This window comes from Anas platyrhynchos, chromosome 2 (assembly GCF_047663525.1).
Source record: "Anas platyrhynchos isolate ZD024472 breed Pekin duck chromosome 2, IASCAAS_PekinDuck_T2T, whole genome shotgun sequence".
Lineage (NCBI taxonomy): Eukaryota > Metazoa > Chordata > Aves > Anseriformes > Anatidae > Anas > Anas platyrhynchos.
Genome location: NC_092588.1, coordinates 53029777 through 53055665, shown reverse-complemented (window position 1 = coordinate 53055665; position 25889 = coordinate 53029777). Strand labels below are relative to the sequence as shown.

Genomic DNA, 25889 nt, shown 5'->3' with positions numbered 1-25889 from the left:
TGTTAGAAGTAATTTTTTTTTTTTAATTACTAACCCAGAAGATTAATACTGATTAAAAATTAGTAATGTTTAGCTCATAGGAGCTTTTCTTAGAAGACTAGGTTGGCTTTAGGTAGCTTAGAAGCTAGCACTAAGTACCTGTTCTTAAATTTTTGAAGTGTTTTATGCCAGTTAATATTTTTGCATTCATATCTACACGATTTTGTCTATAAGGTTGTTATACATTTGGAAGAAAATATTTAAAATGCGATTGGTGGTGCTCAGTGTGTTTATAATGCTCACATCTTGGTAGATGGTAAATATTAATTATCAGTATATTACTGGAGGTTAGACACAGGTGTGTTCAGTGGTAACACCCTGCTTTTTTATAGCATGATCAAAACTGGCTGGAGAGTACAGTCACTGTGCAGTTAAACGTGTTAATCCCAGTTCTGTTTAAAAACTTAAATTTCTAGTCCTTAAAACTTAAAAAAAAAATGGATTATTATATATCAGTGCAGCAGAGTCGTTATGTACTTGCAATGCACTTTTCTAGATGTGAGTTGTACACAGATTCTCTCTTTGAAAGCTGTCAGAGCAGAATGGTCCTCAGACAGCATTTTAATTAGTTATGTTTGCTTTCCACCTTACTGTCTTCTGCAACTCAAAGCTGCTGTTGTTAGCATTTTACAGAGAAGCAATGAAATAATCAAACAAATTAAATATTTAAAATTAAATTTAATAAACTAATATCTTAAGATATTAAAACTATTATTTTACTTCATTCAAGTGTTTCTAGCTTCGCATTAGCAGTTCAAATTATTTCTTTTCAGATTTTGTTTTATTATGCTTTCATGTACATGATTCAGATTTCATGTATGTTGAAAATTGCCTGTTCAGAAGAGGTATTTTATAATGGTTTTTATGATTTCTGTATGTTTCAGGGGAGAGCACATTTTACAGGTTAAAGCCGCATACAACAAGATCACATTAGATTGTCCAATAATTACATTAAATGTCCTGCCTGATCCTGAGAAACCTGTCCGCTTGAATGTGAAATATGACAAAAATGCTTCTTTTCCAGCAGGAGGTACCTTTCCTGGTAAGTATAATGGTTCTTTCATGGAAGCAAGCCACTCAAAAGTTTTGTAAACCCATGAGAACTATTTTGGTGATTCTCCTGCTTTTGTTTCTTATTTTGTGTCTGTCTGTGTGTCTGTATGTCTCAGTTTTCTGTAAAAGCCATATCTAAGATGCCTCTGTAACATTTGGAGAGAAAAGACTTGCACATTTTCTATGAAAATGCTTTTAAAAACCTCTTATCTGTCTGTAAATAGTAAAAGTAGATAACCTCTTCTTTATCCACAGTGAAATGCTATATTTCAGGTTTTGATTCCCAAAGATGATCTGAGCTTGGTCTTGCATTTTTTTGCTCATCTTATTTTGAGGTTAAAGGAGGTAGCTTTGAAATTGTATGCTATCTGTAAGGCAAGAGGAACCGAGAATGAACCGAAATGAGTACACCAGAGACAGTCCAAAAGGGTTTGAAACTCAGGCCTTTTTTCCATAAGGAAACTCTGGCATGAATAAGAAAACTATATTAACTAATTCCACTATTTCAGGTGAGAGGTCTTCTCTAAGAAAACTATGGAACTATGGGAGATATTGTTCTTGATTTTGCCAGTTAATTTATATGAATTTATTAGCCCATCTTCAAAAAAAAAAAAAAATCCTTTCTAGTTTGCAATAACTCAGTTTGCAATATGAAAGACAAAGATGTTACTCAGAAAGCTGAAGACCTCTCTGAAGCTTAAAAGAAAGTAGATTCTGTTGTTTAAAATATAATACCATATTAAGGAAGGCAAAAAAAAAAAATACAGTTTACTGGAATTATAAGAACAAAAAACACTTTATATTTGGGAAGCCTGCTGTAGGCTTCTGAACCAAGTGATGAAGCCTCAAATTTTGCAGTGAGAAGTTAGATTAAATATTTGTCAGTGTTCTGAAAATTAGGGTAAAGTAGTTTCCAAACTAATAATTTTCCATTTGACCCCATTCTTGGGAAAGTGTGCGTGTGTATCACATCTGAATCTTCATTAGATGAGTTTTATACCTATTTGAAGAAGTAAACGCTAACAAATTTCCTACACTGAATGGTATTCATTCGTCTTAAAAATGGAGGTGCAAAACAGGAATCAATTGATGCAAAAGCTGTAATTGACAGCAAGCATAAAAATAAACTTGAGATAGTTTTAAAACTCATTTTATGAGTTCGGAAATTAAAACAAACTCGTTCTACACATCTTTTATACCACTATAACCACCTGTCTTTCAGAACAGTGATGTTTTTAATATTACTATTTAAATAATATCTGTGCTGCTGATATGACTAAAGAAGGTTTGTAATCAAGGGTAACAATTATACTGTCATAACTTGATCAGCTGGTGTTTTTTTACAGAACAAGATTTTTATTCTTTAAAATACTTTTTATGCAGAAATTATCTTGACTAAATTCACAAAGTGTTTTAGTTTTGCCTAATGAGGAAGCATCCTCTGGCTGTTTTTTCCTTATACTACAGGACAAAAAAAAATACTTCCCAGTTTTAATGAATATATTAATCTTAAGCACCACATTTGTGTACATTTAATACTTTTCTCCTGAGTGTATAATAATGAGTGGTGAATAGATTACTGTAGTTTATTCTATATTACTATAAAATGGTAGTATTATATAGATAGCATTGCCCTGATTCTGTTGAATCAAGTCAGGAAGTTTAGCTTTACTTCTGAGTGTGAATTTGAAGCATTTTTGTTTTTACTTTTCAGCATAGCCATCTCCTTGCATTGAAGTGTTCTGAAGTGACCTACTATACTAAGTGTAAAGCTTTAGTTTGCAGTGTAGAACAAGACAGCTAGAGGACAGATTTTATGGTCCCTTATCTGCCTCTTTCCCAAAGTCCTGTGACTTTCTCTGCTTGTACTAATAGTTCTTAATTCTTTCAAGTTTATTTTTTATTATTTTATCATTTTATTATTTATATATATATATATAGTGAATTTAATGTCTGTATATATGTATGTGTGTTGTGTAATTTTCCTGGGCATATGCGGACTTGTAACCTCTATTTCCCACTCTTTTCTTCTCTCCAAGGAGATCAAGTCTCTTGCTACTAATATATTTCTACATCTAAAACTTTAACTGTAAGCAGAGTTTAGTGTACTTAGAAGTTGGCTACTTTCATGAGACAATAAAAAAGAGTCTCAAGCGTGTGAGTGAAGATAACTGTCATGCTTGCTCCTTGATGTCTTTCATTGTTATAAGGGAAATTGAAGCTACCTTGAAAGAGACTTCCACTGGAAGAGTGTGCTTTTCAAACTTCCCTGAATCTACAGCACTTAGAGTTTTAACTATAATAGAGAAGTTACCATTAATACTATAAATAAAATATTTTTCAAATGTGGTGGATGCTGTATAAATAAGCCAGGCTTTGAGAGAAGAGGAGAAAAAGATAATTTTAGGAGATGAAATTATACAACGCAATACTAAATTCTGATTATAAAATTAGATAGTAAATTCCTTGTTAACGGTTTAATATTTATTTAGCACCCTAAATATTAGATTTAGTGGTGAATTCAGGTACACCACGGAGCAGGCATTGTAATCTTGGAGGAAATAATGCATGATTTTTTTATGCACGTCAAAGCACTTCCTTACAGTGCAAATTTCATTTCTACTTGAACAATGAAGCTTCAATTATATGCTTGAAAGCTCCCCACAGCTGTAGTGTCAAAGTGTTCAGCTCACGTTTTCAACTAGAGGAAGGGTAGCCTTTTTTTTCCAAATCTCGTTTGGATTTCGTTTCCTTCAGACCACTAAATTTTCCATGGAATGTATAGGGAAAGCTCAATTTTTCAGATTGGGATTTAAAACTGCCAGTATTTTGAGCACAGAAACAGTCAATAGCAAATGGAGGAGTGAAACATCCATATAGTTCTAACAGATTTAAAGCCTGTGGTACTAGGCAGCAAGAAGTAGCAAAACTAAGATTAAGGTTCATAGCTTTTTTATTACAATGTGGCTAATTGATGTAGAAAATTATAGTTATCTTGGTACAGTCTCTTACCAACTACTGTGCCTTTTTATCCATCAGTTCAATGGCTAAAGCACTTGTGAAGGAAGAGGGAGATCTTGATTTCCTGTCCTTGGAGGAAAAAATTGATTACTTATCTAGCCTAGTGATTGTTATTCCCTGAGAACAAGAAACAATCTGGTTTGCTTTTGTTAAGGACAATAACCTGGAAAAGGCAGGCTTGAATTTTGATGTTTTTTTTTTAAGCAGTCATTGGATAAAGTAGGTGGGTATTTTTTCTGTGTAAGGATTGTTACCTGATCTAGTTACAGGTCTAGGGAGAGATGGATTTCTATGCCTGGTTTCATATTTTTTGTTGTTCAGATTCTGTTTGAAACATGGGTTTTGTGTGTTTTTCCTTCTTGTAGGAAAGAGAAAGGGAAATTCATCAAGGTTTGTCATCTTAATTTTGAATAAAAAATAATCCTGAAAAATTGTTTTCTTTCATTCTGCAGATTTTATGGTTAGTGTTCTTTCTGAAGATGACAATATTATCAAAAATATTAATCCAGCGCGTATTTCTATGAACATGTGGGAAGGACAGGGCAGCGGAACTAGGATACCAATTGATGTAAGTCATCAAAACATGTTTTCAACGTGAATATCAAAATGTTGGCATACAACAAACATTTTTGTAGTGGGGGGCTTTCCTGTATTTGACTTAAATCAATATCCGGGTCTAAATTTTAAATAACTAGCAATACATATCAATCATATTTCTTTTAACAATCTGTCCTATTACAACTTGTTGGACTATTCAAATGTCAATACTGTAATAAGTACAGAAATGCTACTGCTTTGCAGAAGCAAAGTGATAGCAGGGATACTTGACACACTTTTTTGCAAAGAGTCCCAGGATTAAAAATATGAAATTAGCATCTAAATTGTAGGTGATCTCATCGAATTTCTATATGCTATCAGTATTACAAATTATTAAAACTTGACAGCATATTACGAGTAAGGTACTTTTAACTTTCAAGTATGTTATATTTAATTTTTTTCATCTTTTCAGGTTACAACGTTTAGCTGTAGTAAAGTGAAGGATGATAAAGAAGAAGGCTTCTCTTATTTCAGGTACAGCAGCATTTATTTTATAATTACTGATGCAGGTTATTGTACAAAATAGTTTTATTTTTTATAACAATCTGTTAAAGAATTAGTACAATGCAATGCTATGAAATGTTAAAAGATACTAGCATGTTGTGATGAGTGTGGGGATTGTGTTCTTCCCAAGATGTATATGACACTTGTTTAATCTGAGAAAATAAGAGTCTAAGGTAATATATTAAAATACATGATGAGAAATGCTAGCAATGCAAGGACAGTGTATTCCACTCAGGCTTCTTAGTTGTCTATTAACATTCCTTAGTTATTTTCAGCATAATGTTCAACTGCTGTGAAATTGCTAGCTGGAAAAAGTAGACTTAACTCTGATTGAGCACCTTCTGTTAGTCTTGAATCGTGAGTTTGGCCTTGCTGGTTTAGTGGTCTTTCCTTCGGTCACTTAGTCTAGATAGTGTCTTAGATAACAGGCAGGAGAATTAGACATCATGATAAGCTGGTGCCTGATTGCCACATTCTTTCTACATCATTGACTAAGTCTTTTTAGTTTCTCAGATAGGGTACAGCAATGTAATGTATGTGTATATGAAGACTTCCATCTAAGAGATTACAGCTATTTCAAAAAACTGCAGTACATCTCAACAGGAATTGTAGTTAATTTAGACAAGGCATTTTGAATCTTTACTAAAATCTCAGTCTTTACCTTAAAGGCACTCAAGACCCCAAAGCCTTCTAATGCTGAGTTTGACAGTTGTAGCAAAAAAAACCCTGTCCAATAAGGATACAGTTTTGCTTTTAACAGAGCAGAGCTTTCTCAGCAGCTAGTCCAAGGTTACAAAATTAACTTCTCCAGAAACCTAGGATTACTGAAAAATTTGGACCACGCATAAGGTGCGTTTCTGACCTTGCTCATTCTGATAAATGCTTAGTAATGGATGTAGTTAAACACAAGAAACCCCTGAAACATTATCAAAATAAGACACTTTATGTTGCATGTTTGTACGTCCAGAAAAGAAGTACTTATCACATTTACCTGCATAGGGCTTCTCACAGAGGAAGCACATAGTAGATGAATGTGATATAAATTAACCCACACAGAGCTGAATATTGAATTTAAAAAATCTTGACATTGCTCCCTTAGATTACTAGTTAGCTGCAAATGTCCAGAATTAAAACTCCCTACCTTTCTGAAAGATTTGAGAAAACTAGCAGTAGATAGACACTTCTCATTAACAGCACTTTTAGGAAAGTGCATATTGTTCACTGCTACCAGTGCCTGTGGCATCACTGTCTACCACCTGGTTTCTCTCTAGTTTTTACATCCTTGGCATAGTCACTGGTGCATTATCATCTACTGGATGCTAGATCAGTTATATGGGTGCCCCTTTCAACTTGGGTGCAGTCTTGCAACTTTCGTAACAACAGTGCAATTTATTCTTCTAAAGCTTATGCCTGGTTAGATGGTGTTCAGCCACACCAAGATCTTTAGCAGATTGTTTACAACTCAGTAATACTGTAAGTCTTAACCCAGATAAAATGCAGAAAAGAAGGTAGAATTGTTTCTGTTCTATATGGAAGACAAAAAGACAGGCCTCTTTCCAGAGATAGGTAAAGCTTTGAGATTTTATTTTTTACAAATTAAGCATTCCAGGGAATCTTGCATCTTACTCTTTTCCAAACGAATTAAGAGGAAACATATTCTTTACTCCTACTGTCAAAACAGCTAAAATGTATGTTGAAAGCAATAATCTCATTAGCCAATTCAAGAGTGTCATAAGTCATCCTCCCAGAACAATGTCTGAACCTGACTGTGAACCAACCTGGCTGTGGTTGCATCTCCTCAAAGGTCTCTTAAGTATTTTTAAGTCACTGCTATCCATCGTATCCATTGGAAGACTTCAGTATTCTTCCACATACTGTGTTGCCTTCCTTGCTAGGTGAAGTTCTGCTTCTATCAGCAGAAGTGCAGGTGTCTGTCTTCCCTTTGTATTTTGATGGTAGGGATTCCGTGCCAGTTGTTGGCACTCCAAAACACTCTAAGGTAGAATGAAAACTCTTCTCTGTCTTGATGTGCTCAACCTTGGCCACTGGTGATGACCTAATTTTGTATGGTTTCTAAGTATCAGAAGGAATCAGCTATTCAGATATTACAGAATCTAAAGCCCAACGATTGAATTTGGAAAGAAGGCGTTGTAGATACAAACATCTTTGTGCTTTTTAAGTAGCTTTATGAGAATTCATTGGATGGAAAGTAAAAACAGGGTAGACTGGCAGACTTCTGAATAATAGGGCTATAACAAACTTCCTGTCAACTCGTAGAGAAAAAAACTCCTGGAGGCAACTTTACTCATCCAAGTTTCCAAAAACCTTATTCTAGAAGAGAAAAGTTCTTTTGTGGCATTCTTGCTGAAGGTCATTATGGAGGAGTATTAAAATCTGTCATACATTAATAGAACTCTTAACTAGTTAGGAGGACTACTCAGAATTTCAATTGCTTGCATACTTACATACTTGTCACTTCAATATTTACTTGGTTTTAATTGTGTTTTGTTTTTGATTACTTTAGGGATAAAGTGATTCCAGAGAGAGTGGGCACTTACAGTATACAGTTTACTTTTGCAATGGATAAGACAAACGTGCTCAGCAGTGACCAGGTATGAAAGTATAATTAATTGCACATAGCCAAGAACATGTAATACAGATCTGGGAGAAATACTGTGATACTTTGTAGATTCAGAATGCAAATGCTTTCAGTTATGAGTTATTAAAAAAAAAAAAAAAAACTTTTTTAATTTGAAATAGGGATTGATATTAAACTGATTATCAAAACAAAATTTCAATAGCTTTTCATAAGTAATCAAAATAACAAAACTCTGTAACTTTTAACCTAGTACTGCTGCTTTATGGCCATCCTAAATTTATTTCTGCCAGTAAATTTCATGTGCATTTGCATCAGTATATTTTTAGCAGCTAATGTGTGCAGATGAATTGTGAATTATATCAGACTTCTCTTTCTTTTGTTTTGTTTTATGTTATTCTTTTTCCCTTTTCTGCTAGATTATAGTTGAAGTTGTACCTAATGACCCAGTACGCTTGTTACCTGATTCTTTACCAGCTACTCCAGCCGTTTCCAATGTTCGAACTGTTACTAGCCGTACACTGGTGAAGGATTTACACCTCCATGTAATGGTAACTATACTTTAATACAAAATCATACTTAGAGAAATGTGACTACTAAAAATGTGTTAAATTTTGCTGTAAGACATTGCTACTATCTTATGTTTTAATATATAAATGAATATGGTTAAAGCCATTAAATGTATGTTGTATTTTGAAGAGTTGAAGACAAATCTAAAAGTAGTTTTCATAGATTTAAATAAAAATATTTTTAAAATTTCTTAATCTGGTGACAACAGACATGGAAAAGGCTGAGGTACTCAAAATTTTTTTTTGCCTCGGTCTTCACTGGCTTCACTCCTCCCACATCTCTCAAGTCCCTCAGGTACCTGAACCTCAAGACAGGGACTCAAGTAGTAAAGTCCTTCCTCTGTGAGTGAAGATCAGGTTTGAAACTACCTCATGAACCTGAATATGCAGAAGTCTATGGGACTTCATGAAATGCTTCCAAGGCACTGAGGGAACTGGCTGATGTAGTTGCCAAAGCACTCTCCATCATATTTGAAAGGTCATGGCAGTCGGTTGAAGTCCCCAGTAACTGAAAAAAGGGAAGCATAACATACATTTTTAGAAAGGATTGAAAGGAAAACCCTGGGAGCTACAGATCAGTCAGTCTCCCCTCCATGTCCATGAAGATCATGGAACAGATCCTCACTGAAGCTATGTTAAGGCATATGGAAGACATGGAGGTGATTTGAGACAGCCAGCATGGCTTCACAAAGAGCAAATTGTGCCTGACCAATCTACTGGCCTTCTGATGGAGTGACTGCATCAGTGGATAAAGGAAAAGCAACTGTCGTCTACATGGACTTCTGTAAGACCTTTAAAACAGTCCCACATAACATCCTTGTCTCAAAATTGGCGACAGATGGATTTGAAGGGTGGACTATTCAGTGGATAAGAAATCGTCTGGATTGCTGCATACAAAGAACTGTGGTCAAGTATCTCAGTGTCCAGGTGGAAATCAGTGATGAGTGGTGTCTTTCAGGGGTCTGTTTGGGACTGATACTCTTTAATATATTATCAATGACATAGACAGTGTACCCTCAGTAGGTTTGCAGGCAACGCCAAGCTGAAGTTGACATTTCAGAGGGAAGGGATGCCATCCAGAGGGACCTTTACAGGCTTGAGAGCTAGGCACATGCAAGCTTCATGAAGTTCACCAAGGTCAAGTGCAAAGTGTCCTGCACCTCGTTTGGGGCAATCCTAAATATCAGTATGGACTGGGGGATGAATGGGTTGAGAGCTGGCTTGCAGAAAAAGACTTGAGGGGTCCTGGTGGATGAAAAATTTGAATTGAGTTGGCAGTGTGTACTTGCAGCCCAGAAGGCGAGTCATATCCTGGGCTGCATCAAAAGATGTGTGGCCAGCAGGTTGAGGGAGGTGATTCTCCCCCTCTACTCTGCTCTTATGAGAACCACACCTAGAAGAGTCCTGCATCCAGGTCTGGGATCCCCAGCCCAAGAAGGATACCTGACTTGCTGTCAGGTATCTCAATTGAAGCCCATTTCTTACCGCAGGAAAAAAATATTACAAGAATAAATTCTAGTGGGAAAACTCTGGAAAGGATCTTCTACTGTGTATATTATTTTTGTTCCAGGAGACAGTTTCTCATGGAATCTTCCATAACAAAAAATCAGGTTTCCTGAACTTCAAACATTCACATGTAAATCTGGAGATTGCTTACCTGTTACTGTCATTGGCAAAAGCAGGCTCAACCTGGGGAAAATTAATTTATTGACAGTTAGGATAGGTTTGGGTAGTGAGAAACAAAGACAAAACAAGACACCTTATCTGCCCTTTCTCAGGCTTAGCTTCCCTCCTGACTCCTCTGTCTGCCTTCCCAGAGGGGCTCGGGGTTGGGAAATGGGTGTTACAGTCAGTCCACCACAGCCCCTCCCTGTTGCTCCTTCCTCGCACTCTGTTCTGCTGCTCCAGTGTGTGTCCTCCATAGGCTGCAGCCCTTCAGGAAAAATTGCTCCTGTGTAGGCTCTCCAAGGGCCACTCCTCCACATAAACATCTGCTCTGGTGTAGTGTCCTTCACCGGCTGCTGTGTGGATACCTGCTCTACCATGGTCCTCTTCACAGGCTTCAGGGAAATACCTCCTCCTGTGTGGTGTCTCCACAGGCTGTGGGGGAATTTCAGCTCTAGCACTGGGAACACGTCCTCCCCTTCCTTCTCTGGCCTGAAGTGGGGCCGTTGGAGATGGTTGGAACCAATTAAGTCTGGCACGGGGCAGCCCTGGCCTCACTTCATAGGACCCACACTGCAGCCTCTCCACTGTCAGAACCTTGCCATGTACACCCAAAAGTGGAAGTTTTAATTAAGTCTCATGGCTATGATACCATTGGCCTCAGTGAGACATGGTGGCACAGCTCACATGCCTGGAGTGCTCTGATAAATGGTTACAGGCTCTACAGGATAGAGAGGCAGGGAAGGAGGGGAGGCAAGGAAGTCCTGTACACTAGGGAATGCCTTGACTGCATTGAGCTAGGACAGTTGTTCTCAGGGCACCCAGCCCCCCGAGTTTGGAAGATGGTGACAGGGAGCAAGATGAAGCTGCTATAATCCGACAGGAACCTGTAAGTGGCCTCCTCACTGTTCTGAGTAGTCATAAATTTATGGGGCTGAATGGGTTTCATCCAAGGGTCCTGAAGAAGCTGGCAGAAGCACTCACCAAGTCACTTTTAATAATCTGTCAGTAGACAGATTTGGCTAACCAGGGAGGTCACATTTGCCTAGAGGTTAGCGAATGTAACTCCAATCTACGAGAAGGGCAGGAAGGTGGATCCAAGGAATTACAGGCCTGTCAGTCTGACCTCGGTCTTGGGGAAGGTTATGGGGCACCTTCAGTGCCATCACGCAGCATATATGGGACAGTCAGCTGATCAGTAGTAGCCAGTACGGGTTTATGAAGGGCAGGCCCTGCCTGACTAACCTGATCAACTTTATTACAAGATGATCCACTTAGTAGACAAGGGAAAGGCTGTGAATGTCATTTACTTCAATTTTAGTAAAGTACTTGACATAGTCTCGCATGGTATTTTCCTGGAGAAACTGGCTGCTCATGGCTTGGACAGGTGTACAGTTCACTGAGTAAAGAGATGTCTGGCAGGGTTCAAAGACTTAAGAGCAGCTGAGAGAACTGGGGTTGTTTAGTGTGGAGAAGAGGAGCCTCATTACTCTTGACAGCTACGTGAAAGGAGACTGCAGCAAGGAGGATGTAGGTCTCTTACGATAAAAGGAAGCAGTCTCAAGTTGTCAAGGGGAGGTTTGGATTGGACATCAGGAAGAATTTCTTCAAGTGGAAGTTGGCTAAATATTGGAACAAGCTGCCTAGGGAGGTGATGGAGTCCCCATCCTTAGAGGTATTTGAGAGGTGTGGACATGGCACTAATGGAAACGGTTTAATGATGGGACTCTGTAGATGAGGTTAGTGCTTGGACTTGATGATCTTGAAGGTCTTTTCAACCTAGATGATTCTATAAATGACTTATTTTGGTTCCTGTTCATTCTCCAAACTAACTTCTTCGTCTGTTTCACTTACAGGATGAATACAACAACCGCACTGGATTTGACTTAGTTGGCAGAATAATAGCAAAAATTAAGAGCCCCAGTGAAGATGATACAGAGATTCCACAGTTTCAAGGGAAAGTCAGTGCAGTTGAGTTCCCATTTGACAGGGGATCAGCTGAAATTGTAAGTGTGACCAAAATACTCAGTTACATGAGTAACAGATCTCATAAAGCATGTTTTTCTATGGTTTCAGAGTTGATCTTACACCTAGCCATGGTCTGTGGAGGTTTAGCATATATTGTAGCATACCTTAATGATATGTAGATAAATTTTTTCTTCTCTGTTTGGTTGCTGATTCTCAGATGTAGAGGAGTCATACTTTAAAGTGATTTTTCTTGCAAATGGAGGGAAGTTTACATTCAAAAACTTGATCAGGGTTTATGATATGCAGGATGATCCAGGTTAATTCTTCACTTAAATTTCATATGTAAATAACATTTCAATAATTTGGAATTCAATATTTACTGGTTTTAACATCTTATGATCATTTAATCTGACCTCCCTGTGTATATGTAATTAAATTTTACCTAATTCTCTTTATATTTTGTCAAGCTAACTGGTCTTCCAATTACTTTGCAGAAAGGCATCCTATTCTCTTTTGAAGAATGAAAGATAAAACTTTACCACTTCATTTTAGTAATTAGTGACCTTGACTGTTAAAATGCATTATTTCAGTTTGAATCTTTGTAGCGTCTGTTTTGTTGCATACTTTGTGCTAGATTAAAGAGCTTTTTTGTACACTGTAGTCATGTCATCCCAGTCACTTTATTTAACAAATACAGATTGATTTTTTGAAAACCTCTGAATTGTAACAGTTGTTACAAAGTGTAATATAAAAGACACAAGCTAAAACGTGTGTGTGCACAAAATCAGAAACATCAAAACAGATCAGAAACTGTTTAAAATGTATCAGAACAAATTTAGTATAGAGCCACACATTTGCTCTGAGTACAGTGCTCACAGCTTACAGAGCATGTTGGTCAATAGGACTATTCACGTGGTAAAATTGGTACATATAGGTTTGCCTTTTTTGTTGTTGTTGTTGGCTGAAGCGTCATGTAAGAATTTTAGAGCAAAAATGTACACCTACTTCATATGGCTCCTCTGGTTGTTACATGTTTTACCAGCCTGTAGTCATAGGAAATCTTAAAACGGTTTGAAGGCATATTGAAGGAAAATCCAACTTTTTAAAGAAACTTTCTCAATCACTTTTTCTACCTTGTTCATTGGGAGCAACTTCCTAGCAGATTGACATCGAAGCAGACTGCTTTAGCAACAAATACAAAACCTCACGTTGTATCTTGGAAATCAACACAATAAAACCCCAGTAGAGCCTATAAAATCTATAGATCCTACATACAAATTTCTTCATTTTCTTTATATTCAGTACATCAATTGTTTTTGTGAAACTGTGTAGATGAAGCTTAGCGTCACAGCATAATTAAATTGTCTGTTGATAGCAATCAAGGACAGAAACATCTAGTTAATGTGGGTAAACACTTTTCAGTGATCATGTAGTTAGTATGGGAAACACTTTTGTCTGAACAAGTTGATCAAACAGGTCTACTTTGATAAAGTGACAAAATATATATGGAAAAAAGGCTAGTAAAAAAAAATGGACTGAATGGAGGTATCAAATAAAAATAATGTATTAATTGATTTATGGGGCATTCTGAGTTATTCTTGTATCTCAAGTGTGTTTCAAGAGTAATAAATTATTTTCTTGTCCCTCCTACTCCCTGCTTCCCCAGGATTCTTCTGTTTTTCTGATGAAAGCCTCCATGTCCTCAACCATGTGCCAGTTACCTTTTTCTCTAAGCAATCCTCAAAGCAATTCCGTTCTTCCTGTATATATTCTTAAGGATTGCTGTGTCGTTTCAGAGACAGAGAAAAGTTTTCTGTGAACACATTTTTCTGGGACAGGTGGGGTGGGAAAAAACACACAAGTATAGGTAGCAGGACTGCTGTCACTACTGATCTACCAAAATAATGTTTTTCTCCTCAAATCTTGCATTTATTATATCTATGGTAGAAATGTATACTTTTTTTTTATAACTTCATACTGTTGAGGGGAATAACAACCTCATACAGTGGGCTCTGCCAGTTCAGATAACATTACTGGTATTTTTTCAGACTCCTTATTGATGCAGAAATCAGCATTTTCTTACCTGCATATACAAGTAACCTGCTGCTGTTGAGCTATTGTGGCATAAATACACCAGTCTTGCTTCAGTGTCTAATCTAACAACCTGTGTATTGGGGAACAGGGTGGTGTTCATTTTGTTGTTTGTTGGTTAAGGTTTTTTTTTATAAGGAGATGCTTTTTCTTTCTACTCATATATTCCTGGGTTGTTTTTTTTTGTTTGGTGTTCTGCTGCCTCGTTACTGTGATCTGATGAGATCCTACTGTTTTAGTAGTAGCTTCTGTTTGCTGCTCTTCCCTTGGCAGTAATTCCACTTCAGTGAATCCTATCTCCTCCTCTTCAGGCAGTTTTCAGTTGTCTACTTTGCACTGAGTTCTTTGACTTCAGGCAACTCACAAAGCTCATGCAGAAAGTATTTTTTGGTTGTGATTTAATGTACATTTCAAATGACATGTACATGTAAGTGGAGGGGGATGGGAAAAAATGGTGTTTTTTTTTCAAATACCTTGAAATTGTTGCATCTTGTTTAGGACTATAATCATGTGCAATTAGCATCAACGTAATGACAGTGATGATCTGACATGTTTACCCCTAAGTTGAGGATCATGAATGCTGAACTTGTTTAATGAAGGAAAATGTTTAGCATAAATTTATATAGGTATAATAGATTTATAATAGGTTTCTGTTAGCATAAATTTTCAAAGGAAAAGGTATTTCTGCTGCAGACTTATCCTGACTGAATATGTAGCTGCAATATTTTTTGAAAGCCATGAAGACTATCTTTGAAGGTTATATATCTATCTCTTCTTTTAGGCTGCAGCCACCTCTCTTGATTTGGCCAGTTGAGTAGCAATTTCTACACGTTAAAGGTGGAAACATGAGTTTTATTATAAACATTATTCATTTTATGCATGATACCTTTCCCAAAGTAACAGCACATTTAGATACTACCTGCACTAATTTTATTTCTGTTTACCATTCTTTATGGTTTTATAATATTTTCTGTTTGTAAAGAAAGGAGGGTTTTATTTCTTCTTTTATCTACATATATGTAAAAGAAACTTCTGAGAAATGGGATGTTCTTGTCAGTTTCTAGATACATATTTTTCATTCATTTGGGACGTGCTGTCTACTTCCATGAACAACAGTAACTTTAACTCAGCACTGGGAATAGATTGGGTTTTGTTCCCTGTGCTTATGCATTTGGTCTTTCTTTTTAATGTTTGCATTTGTTCACATGCTGGAGTGCATCTGAGAGAATCTTGCCTGTGGGATGGTGCAGAAAATATTTTTTCTGAGCATGTCTCTCAAAATATATAGCTAAAAATAATAGGACTTTTTAAACAGGTAAAATAATCTTAATTCTTAACAGAATGCTTAGTGGTAAACCTTCAAATTTTACTTCCTTTTATTAGGTAGAAAAGGACATTTCCAAACTGATATTTAAGACTAGTAGTAGTATCATACATATGTTACATGTTAAGTAATTTTATAAGACTTAGTATTTGAGCATTGTTTTATTTTATTTTGTGTGTTACCTCGGGTGTGAACATAAACTTACGTTTGCTTGTTTGTTTCTTTTTTAATTAGAATCTAGTGCTGGCTGAAAACAGTCCTGGAAGAGATAGCACTGAATATATTCTTGTATTTGAGCCAGATCTGCCGGCTTTGAGAAAGCCTTTGGAGCCATACCGTCTGTCGTTTATGTTTTACAATGGTATGTTTCAATTACTTTAAAATGCTTTCTTGTCTTTAGAAGCAGCTATGCTTGGGTCTATAATGCTACTTTGAAAGTGTGTAATGGCCTAACAGATTTTTGCTGATGTTTAAATAAACTGTGTTACTGTATTTTTTTCTAAAAATACGTGTTTCTTCATGTAGATTACAAGAAGCAGCAACAGATGGCAACACTTACAAGGGAAAGAGACCAGTTATCTCAGTCCATAGGTGTTTACAGAAATTGGTTTGATACTACTAATCAGCTTGTAGCTGAAATGAGATGTAAGTTCAATCAAATATATACATCTATTTCCTGGGAATTTTTCTTTTCCATTTAACAATTTTGTCAATATAGGGAGGGGGAGAAAGATCAGCATTAAAGTCAGGAGATACATTAATTAGAGGGAAGTGGAATGATTGTATTTTTGCATTAGCAGAGAAGCCTCTAGTTATCTGCATGTACCCCACCTATAAAGGGTCCTGATTTGAGGTAGTATTTTTTTTGTCAGAATTGTCAAAGGAGGAATAAAATGTTTAAGATCCCGTTTTTCCATAACTGCCTTGCACTCCCATCTTTACAATGGATGTGTGAAAGTCTGTTAAATGGTAGAGCAGTGTGAAGGGAGCAGTTGTTTATGGAAATGGGAGAGAAGAAGGAGAACGAAAATGTTTATTTTCTTTGCACTATATTTTGTTTCATCATATTGATCAGAAGGTTTGTTTTAATAGATGTATTTTGATTTTTTTTGTTGTAAAACTAAATGCATGCTGGAGTTGGAAGTTGTGTCTGTTTCTTTTAATTTTACTACGGACCAACATTTCTCTAACTTGCCCACTGCATGTTCCCATTATGGATGCAAATTCCTGAATTTCAGTATAAGAGGCAAAAAGTTTTGCTTCATGTTTTCAGAATTATGTGTATCTCGAAATAGTAAATTAGAGAACAATTATATGTTTTATGCTTAAAAATATTTTCAAATACAGATAAAACTAATTGAATAGAGACAGCAAGAAACAATTCACTTGATGAATTATTTGTTTGCAAAGCTGAAGGAGATGTTAGCTTCTGAAATTGCTTATGAGATGGACAAATCACAAAATTTCTGTGGACAAATCCTGATATTTTATGCTAATATTTTGAGGAGTAGATACCATCAGCTGTGGGTGACATGATTCTGAAAAGTTGAAGAAATTCTGCAATAAATGTTCCCCTGCTTCCTGATATATCCTTATTCTCTGTTGATTTTATTGGTTTCAGGTCAGGTTAAAGAAGCTGAAACAAGAGAAACCCACCTGAAGAATGAACTGAGAAAACAGCAGATTGAATTACCACAGACAAACACAGTATGGCTCATTTCTTACTAAGCTCCATAACATCTTAAAATAAATGTAAATCTTAATATGAAGTTGGCATCATTAGATAACATTATTGAATCACACTAGTATATACACAAGCACCTATTAACAAAACCCTGAAAATTTAAACCATGAGGAAAATATATGAATCAGTGCCAAACTTCATTTTTATTTTTATTTTATTTTTGGTAGTGTATGTATCTCTTAAAGTAACTGCTCTGTCATTTTATGTCCTGATTTTGTTTTTGCCTTTCTGTTAAGGTTAGTGGCTTGCTGATAGCACTAGTTTTAATAATGTTTTTTTTTTAAAGGCTGATCAATTTATTGGATATATTCTGTTACAAATAGCTCAAAAAAAACCACTTCTTTTTCAGTGAAGAGAGCATTTCATATGCTACTGCAAAAGCTCATATAAAAGTAAGTTTGTAAGATTCAAGGCAATATATTCCATTACTGATTTCCCATAAAGATCCAATTACATTTTAAAGAAAACTTATAAGTTTTCAAACTACTCATGTTTTGGGGGAAAAAAAAAAAAAAAGTAAATTATCCCTTATCTTCAGACCAAATAAAAATGTGCTACAGACATTAATCACAAATTAGAAAAATTTAAATTATACAACATTTGCAGTCACAGTACATAAGTTCCTCCTGCTGGCTAAATTTTTCAGGCGTAGTCACCTCCTAAAATGGTTTATTCTTGTACATTCACTCTTCCTGCTGGTTACAACTTTCTTCAGTTTTGGCTCTATTGAAACTCAGTAGCTCTTTGTGAGAAGAGCTTTTCTTCAATAAATAAATAAATACATACATACATAAGCTTATGGTCATAATTGCAGTGTCTCCTTTTGCTCTCCCCTGAGATAATATGCAGTGTCCCCATATATATTTACAGTCTGTTTTAGATTACTGAATGCTTTTGTTCAGAACTTGGTTGACAACAAGTAAAGTAATCGTTTCTGCAACTTGGCCCATTGATATATGCTTGCTAACTTCAAATTTCAATTCTCAGCTTCAGTATGTGGATTCTCTTATAAAACAAAAGATGTTGGATCAAGAAGGAGTAATGAAACAGCCAAGGCGAACTTGTACCCTCCCAAACTATCCAAAAGGCAACCAAGATGTTTTAGGGAAGGTGAGTTTTCTCCCATAGAGCCTTCAAGTGAGTTTTTTTTAATTCTAGGAAGTTGTAGTGATGAAAAATTAGCCAACTGAATATCCTAGTAATTCCTGAGAAGGAGTGTTAAGAAAATGATAGCATTCTCATCCCATCCATGGCTCTTCTAACAGCCGTCAACAGGGGAATTAAATGTCTCACTGAATTTGCAGTAGGATTGTGATTAGTCTGCAAAGGGGATGTGGTCTTGGCTTCTGTTTTGACTATTCTAACTTCTATGGCACAGATTGCACATTTAGCACAAATTGAGGATAATGAAGCAGCAAAAGTTATCTCCTGGCATTTGGCCAGCGACATGGACTGTGTAGTCACATTGACTACTGAAGCAGCTCGCAGTATTTTTGATGAAACTCAAGGTCGACAACAAGTGCTACCCCTTGATTCTATTTACAAGAAGACGCTCCCTGATTGGAACAGGTAGAGAAAAAAAACGATGAAACTTCTGCATTTGTATAACATACTTTTAATACGTATATAATATTTTTTCCCTAGCTTCTTTTTAAATTTCACTCTTATTAAAGATTCAAAGTCTAAAAATTTCTAACTTTGTAATATTAAGAATTGTGATGTCACTTGAAATGTTAGCTGAAATCCTAGCTTTATATATTTAATTAACTAAACACCGTTGAATACACTTTGTTGAATACAGTATTTCCCTTGAGAAGACAATTTGCCATCTGTTTTCTTCACCTCTACATGTTTTGTAGAGCAGGAACTTTGCTTTATTTAATAATTCTAGTGTTTCAAATCATTTACTATCTTGTTAAGAAATCTAACTCTTGAGTATGTTGCCTAATATAATCTGTGGTAATAGAATTAATTGTACGGCTTTGGTTTCCTGGAAGATAAAGGAAAATATCATAATTCTGTACCTGAAAATAATTTGCTTACGCAGATGCTATTCATATTATAAAGAGTGCCTTTTAGAAAAGACCTGATGTGCAGATGTATTTACAAGGTCCAAATTCTCAATTGTATTTTTAAAAAACTTGCCCATAAAATTAATCACATGAAATTGTTGGATACATGTGTCATTAAAAATCCGTGTTCCACCCAAACATCCTTAATTTAAATGGTATCTTAATGTTGGGATCATCTGTCCCCTAATGTGGAAGTGTTAAGATGCATTCAGTTCAGTTTTAGATCTCTGACTAGATTGTCAGAAGCAATAATGAAATAAGGACAATTTATTTATTTATGTTCTCCTCCATCACTCTTTAACTAGGCCTTTACCTCACTTAAGAAATGGAAAAATCTGCTTCAAACCTGTTGGAAATCCTATATTTGCCAGAGATCTGTTAACGTTTCCAGATAATGTAGAGCACTGTCAAACAGGTAAATGATATTAAAGAAACTGTTAGTAATTGTTTTCTTTTTTAATAGATGAGATAGAGAAAAATCACAAATTAAAACTCACTCAGTAATTTTCATTAAGACGTTTGCAAATACCAGCAGTGACCACTGTATAATTACTGCAGCCCTTTCTAATTCCCAAGTGAGTGCAAGCAGAAGCTGACCACCATATTAGTTTTATAGAAAAAACACTTATTACGGAAATGACCTTTTTTTTAGACTCTTTTTTTTTTTTTTTTACCAGTCTTACTCCTCTCAAGAATGTGTAATGCATAGATTTGTAATATACACTCAGACCAAACTGTAACTGACTTTTTGTTGTGCTTAAATATTTAGAGTGAGAAGAAGCTTTTAGATTTTATGTAAATTTCAGTTTAGGGAACCAGCATCCCTCTGCTCTTTCTAACAACATAGCAGTACCTACCTTACACTCCTTTGCTTATATTAAGTAGGTCTACCCCTTTATATCAAGAGTTGTAATCTGTAATTAGTTCATTAAGTTTTCTGTTTTACTTCACAGCTTTCCAGTATGAAAATATTCCTGTCTATTGTTAATTTAAAATATGTATATCAAAAAAAAAAGTTAATTTTCAGGACATTAGATGCTGCCAGAGAGTTTACTTATAAATTCTTCTTTGAGTCCCCTGTTAGCAGATAAGCTATTACTTTTCTGGAGAAATTTAGAAACCATGTAGCTTGACATATCTCACCCAAGGCTATATCAAATTAAATTTTGTATAGAACAGTCTTTTATTAGCAGAAGATCTATAGATCAGATCAGTTGGATCAACCTGTTAATGTTTTTTTCTTAATAATCCAGTGAATATTAAGAAACCAAGAACTCCATTTAAGGAGGACTAAAAATGTTATCATTTGTCGTTTCCTAAAACTTAAGATTTTATTATCTATGTCCTTATAAATGTAAATAATAGATATCAAGAGAGTGTTGTGGTGGAAAATACAGTCAATTATGCCATAAGGCAATTAAATATACTAAGTTATTTTATGAATTATTTACTGAAAACAAAAGGTTGCATATTTATGTTATCTCAGAATAAAATTTCATTGAAAAAGTTAATGCATATGTTACTTTTCTTGCACTTACCTGAAGAGCTATAATAATCACAGAATGGTTTAGGTTGGAAGAGACCTTAAAGGTCATCTAATTCCAACTCCTCTGCCATGAGCAGGTATAACCTACCACTAGACCAGGTTGCTCAAATGATGCCCCAGAATTAATTTTTCAGAACTTAAGTTATTTTGTTTTAGAGAAATTTCACATCTCAAAAAACTGTTTTCCAGTGTTTGGGATGCTCTTGGGTGACACCATCATTATAGATAACTTGGATGCTGCAAACCATTACAGAAAAGAGGTATGCTTCAGTTATTCTTGATACTTTTTTTTTAAACAAACATATTACATGGCTACATATTCAATACACAATAAACAGTGAGTGGTTACTTGCTAAGTTTAATGATGCTTCAGTTATAAGTGTGCTTATTGTCCATAAGTCAATTATGATGCCCAACAGTGAATGGAATCTTTCTTTATTGGCACTGACAAAATTACCTCCATTCTAAAAATTCCATTATGTGAATGCTGACATGAAGCATGGAACCATGTTTTTAGAGACAAACATTTGCAGTTTTGCTCTTAGCGTTAAATGTAAGTTTTCCTGGACTTTCCCGGTCCCTGACTGTGTAATGAAACAAGTCTGTGCCTCGGATCATGAAATCATGATGGCTGTGAGATCGTGACTTACGAAGTTTCAAACCCACTAAAATGACCAAGATCTTGATGTGAAACTTGGTAGACCTTTTTCTGAGCCATTTTATTTCAGTTTAATGGGACAAATTTCACTGGACAAGAGTGTCTGAGGTAGTCCTGACATTGGGCACTTTCTGTTACAGCTCATGAGGTTGTCAAAACTGAATACTGATTGAGCATAACGATTTAGAACTGTACTGATCAAACCAGTAAGCTTTTGGGGATGGATTATCTTTCTTTTTCCCCTTCTTCAGAAGTGTAAGAAATTACACCGTGAGAACAGTGATTTAAACCTTTTGTAATAAGAAAAGGAGTTTGTATATGCAGTCATTTCTCAAAATGAGGTCTGGGTCATTTAATTTGGTCTTGTCACCCCATTTGTTTCAGTCACCCTCACCCATCGCAGATAATATATATAAACTTTTATTGAACATGCTATCAGAAGTAAATCCCTTAAATTTCAGATGCTTTGAATGTCACGCATTTAAAAAAAATAAAAAGTGCTGACTTTTTTTTTTACCAACACTAATATGTATTGCCATTACTTTACAGTATATGATGATGATCAGCTTTCTTCCAGTACAGAACTAAATTTTGCTCTTGAGTTCTCATAAAATCTGAGGGCACACCAAAAAAGGCAAAAAACAAAATAGTTTTCCTCATTTTCATCATTTTTTCATTCATTTTTCATCATTTGCAGTGGCACTGTTTAATATATTTATTGTATTACTTGAAAGCAAAAGTTAAGAAATAGAATTTCATAAAATGGCCTTATTAAGAACTAACTGCTTTGTAGTTGTAAGATGCAAAGCATCACAACAGCATTCCCAAAAACTTAATTTTCCATTAGTTTACTAATTTAGTATCACTTTTCGTACCTGTGTAGGTTGTAAAAATTACACATTGCCCTACTTTGCTGACCAGGGAAGGAGACAGAATTCGCAGCAATGGAAAATTTGGAGGCCTTCAGAATAAAGCCCCTCCAATGGATAAACTCAGAGGAATGGTATTTGGAGCACCCATGCCAAAACTTTACTCTACTTTCTCCGGACAGATAGGTGGGTTAATGAAATCATGTAAATAAAGAACTTCTGAAATTAAATTGCTTGACTATGTTTGTTATTCCTTTATGTAACATAAAAAGGAAAACTTCAACATAACGTTATTTTAGGTAGTATGACTTTTACAGTGTCCTATTTATGAATTTCCCTTTTCTTAAAAGCTAGAGCTATTACATTTCCTGAAAGTAAAATCAGTATTTTTAAAAAGTCATAAATCAAAAAATCAAAAGTCAAAAGTTATAAATGAAGTTAAAAGACAGCAGCTTCTGACAGCAACTTGACTGATTTATAAAACATTGAGAAGTCTAGTTCACAAATTAGGATTGTCCTAAATAATTAATTTTCAAAAGGAAGGACACGAAATTTTTCCACGACAGTATTCCTAGAAATGTGCGATACAGAGTGGAGGGGTGGGTGGAAGGTAGAGAGGACATGTGTTCCTATTGGATTAGTCTCATATATGAGCAAACTACTTAACATTGGCCATTTAAGGGAGAAAAAAAAGGCTTAAAAGATCCTTCCTTGCCCTTTCATTAAAAATATATTGCATGTAGGAATAACATATTAAGCGTTTCAGCTGCAGATTAAAGCATGCTGATTTTAGCACATTTCATATTTCCCTGGGAACACGTTTTCAGTTGTCAAACTCAGTTATTACCAAATGTGAATTAAACTGGAATTTTTTAGTTTAGTACAGGAACAGTTATGGTAGAAGTAAAGGTTATGTTTTAATTTCACTTGGATAGTTACGAGGCATTTAAATGAAAATAATGGTGAATAAAGGAAAGAAATCTATATGAAGGAATTCTATATTATTATATTATATAATATTTACTTTGAGCTGGATTGCAGCCTTGAGATAAGTTGAATTGCCCTCCTATGTTTGTAGCATAAAAGGAAAGCAGTTACTTAAACTGTGATGACACTGACAGGGTACTTCTGAAATAAACTGTACTAAAATTTACAGTGCCCATTGTCATTCTGCAGTAACTGTGAATGCTTTCATCCTGTGGCAAATAAAAATAACTTACTGTTCAGTTAAGCTTTCTGCAAGCTACCTCATACAACAAAGTAAAATGAATGAGCCTATGCTAACATGCTTGAAATGTTTCCTTATTACTTGGCATACTTCAGTGTCTGGACAAAGAAAAAGTCTTTGTCAGTTACCTTAACAAGAGTAACAAAGTTTGTCAGCAAAGTGCACTTTTGTTTACATGAGTCTCCTGCTGTTGCCTTGTTTAAATGACTGTAGGTGTGACAAATGAAACTCAGAAAACTATTTTCTCTTGGTCCACAAGGTGGACTACAATTCAAGTCAGTAATACAAGCTTCAGCTTTGTAGCGCTCAAAGCAGAATAAGCACACTTAATGGCATCAAAGGTAGAGAGTTCAGTTTGGAGCACACAAGCAACGTGCTGTGTAAAGAAGTGTTTTTCAGAGTTCGCTGGTACATTACTGGGATCTAAATGCCTGTTCAGAATGAAAAGAAAAAATGATAATACTGTCTGATTTTTGTCAGCCTCCCTTTACAGTCATTTTAAGAACAGACACTGGTCTACTATAAGTTTTGGTGGTATTTTAAATAGTGCTTTTGGAAGATTTTTTGTTGTGAATTTTATACTGAATCTTATGCTTTGTCTAGATCATACTTGGTAGCCTTCTACCTCTAAAGGACCACATACTTACTGTTTTGTGTTTTATTGTTTTTATTATTCCATTAGACCTTCTTCAGCAATACCGTGCAGCTGTGGTGAAACTTGATAGTGTGAATAAGGACCTCGATTTACACTTACGGTCACTTAACACTCCAGAAATGCAAAAGAAAAAACAGGAACTTGCCGAACAAGAAAAGAATCTCATGCTTATAGAACAAAAATTGGGTATGTTAATGCAGTACATTGTGCTAAGACCAATTGGTGTCCTAAAGGAGGAGAACTGTTAACTACATCCAGATGTATTCCATACTTGCAAGCTCTAACAACTTCAACCTATGAAGGAAAATTATTAAAATTACTTAAAAGCTTAGAGAGATCTCGTTTTCGGTAAAGAATACAAAAACTCTTCTTGTTTTGTTACAGCACTGCCCTGTAATGTGCTCAGATAATAAAAATATGATCAGTTAGTGTCTTGTGAACATGAGACTATGATCTCACCAATGTGAGATTATATAACTGTATTGGTCCGGCTTGCCCAGTGGTAGAGAACATTGAAATTCTTTTTGAAGTGACTGCGTAGGCAAAGAGATGAATTGCTTTTGCTAAGGAAACACAATCAAAACATTGCACTATAAAAAGAAACACCCCTAATTCTGCAAAGATAGTATTTCATAGTTAGAAATGTTTTTATGTCAATACTAAGTAATCCGTGATGCTTCAAAATACATTTCAAAAATCAACATTTACCTGGTGATAACTTTATTTAAAGCAAAAAGATTTTTTTCCTTTTCATCTTTGAACTCAGTTTCAAGTATAAGGTAACTATAAAATGTATGACATGTCTAAAGCATTATTTGGAAAGTTTTAACACTACTGTTACGGGTCACATTTATAACCAATAGGATTATTATTATTTTTTAATTTGTTCTTACCTGCAATTTTTTTTAATAGGTATGACTCCATCAGATAAAGTCACTGAATCGTTACTTCAGTCTATAATGCTAGATGCATCTGACACCCCCATCCCTCCCAAAAGAATGCGAAGAGAAACGGTAAAAAAATTGTATAGGTAAGTCTATTTCAAATGTAGTCATTACTGTCCCATAGTCAGAATTCAAAAGAAAAATGTTTGGTTTTGTTGGTGGCGGGAGTTTTTTGGTTTTTTTTGCATGGGAGTTTTGTTTGTTTTGTTTTTTTTTTTAAATTAATATTTGTGTGCAATAACCAACAATGATTAGAGTTTGCCCATCTGACTTCCAGAGGAATTTTTATTTCCTGTAAAGGTTTCTTTTGTTATTTCCGCTCGTTTTAAAGATTTGCATACTAATTCTAATTGTTTCCCTTTATGAAGTGATTGATTAGCATCTTTATGCATTCACATGTTCCCACAATTTTCTGGTATTTTCAGCTCTTATACCCTAGAAATATTCAAGATGGCTAGGTCTTTAAACTCTTTCAAGATTCCATGTCAAATACTGGGCAGATGAACAGAAAGATTGTTCTTATGTAGCTTTTTCTAGCTAACTGTCTGAGATAACTGGTAAGGTATGTAACATAATTATCCTTTTACTTGTATATCTGTTGGTTTTTTTTTTACCCACATACAGAACTTAAGTGATTATGTATTTGAATTATCTGATAATTAACCTGATGCTATTCCTATTTTAACTAAACAATTATGAGAATAAGAAGCTGTACATAAAAATAAGATTTATGATATTTATACTGG

The 25889-nt window shown here is 35.2% G+C and overlaps 1 protein-coding gene across 1 annotated transcript in view; it reads left to right on the top strand.

The window, feature by feature from the left end:
• SMCHD1 (structural maintenance of chromosomes flexible hinge domain containing 1) overlaps positions 1-25889 on the top strand; it is an 86673-nt gene that overhangs the window by 60285 nt on the left and 499 nt on the right. The window contains exons 32-47 of the mRNA XM_038174698.2: positions 924-1081; positions 4566-4681; positions 5123-5184; positions 7739-7826; positions 8230-8361; positions 11901-12050; positions 15662-15788; positions 15953-16072; positions 17049-17134; positions 18159-18281; positions 18550-18740; positions 19549-19658; positions 20979-21049; positions 22331-22502; positions 24227-24385; positions 25112-25229. Of these exons, the coding sequence (XP_038030626.2) occupies positions 924-1081; positions 4566-4681; positions 5123-5184; positions 7739-7826; positions 8230-8361; positions 11901-12050; positions 15662-15788; positions 15953-16072; positions 17049-17134; positions 18159-18281; positions 18550-18740; positions 19549-19658; positions 20979-21049; positions 22331-22502; positions 24227-24385; positions 25112-25229 (1983 nt within the window). The remainder of the gene's footprint in view (positions 1-923; positions 1082-4565; positions 4682-5122; positions 5185-7738; positions 7827-8229; positions 8362-11900; positions 12051-15661; positions 15789-15952; positions 16073-17048; positions 17135-18158; positions 18282-18549; positions 18741-19548; positions 19659-20978; positions 21050-22330; positions 22503-24226; positions 24386-25111; positions 25230-25889) is intronic.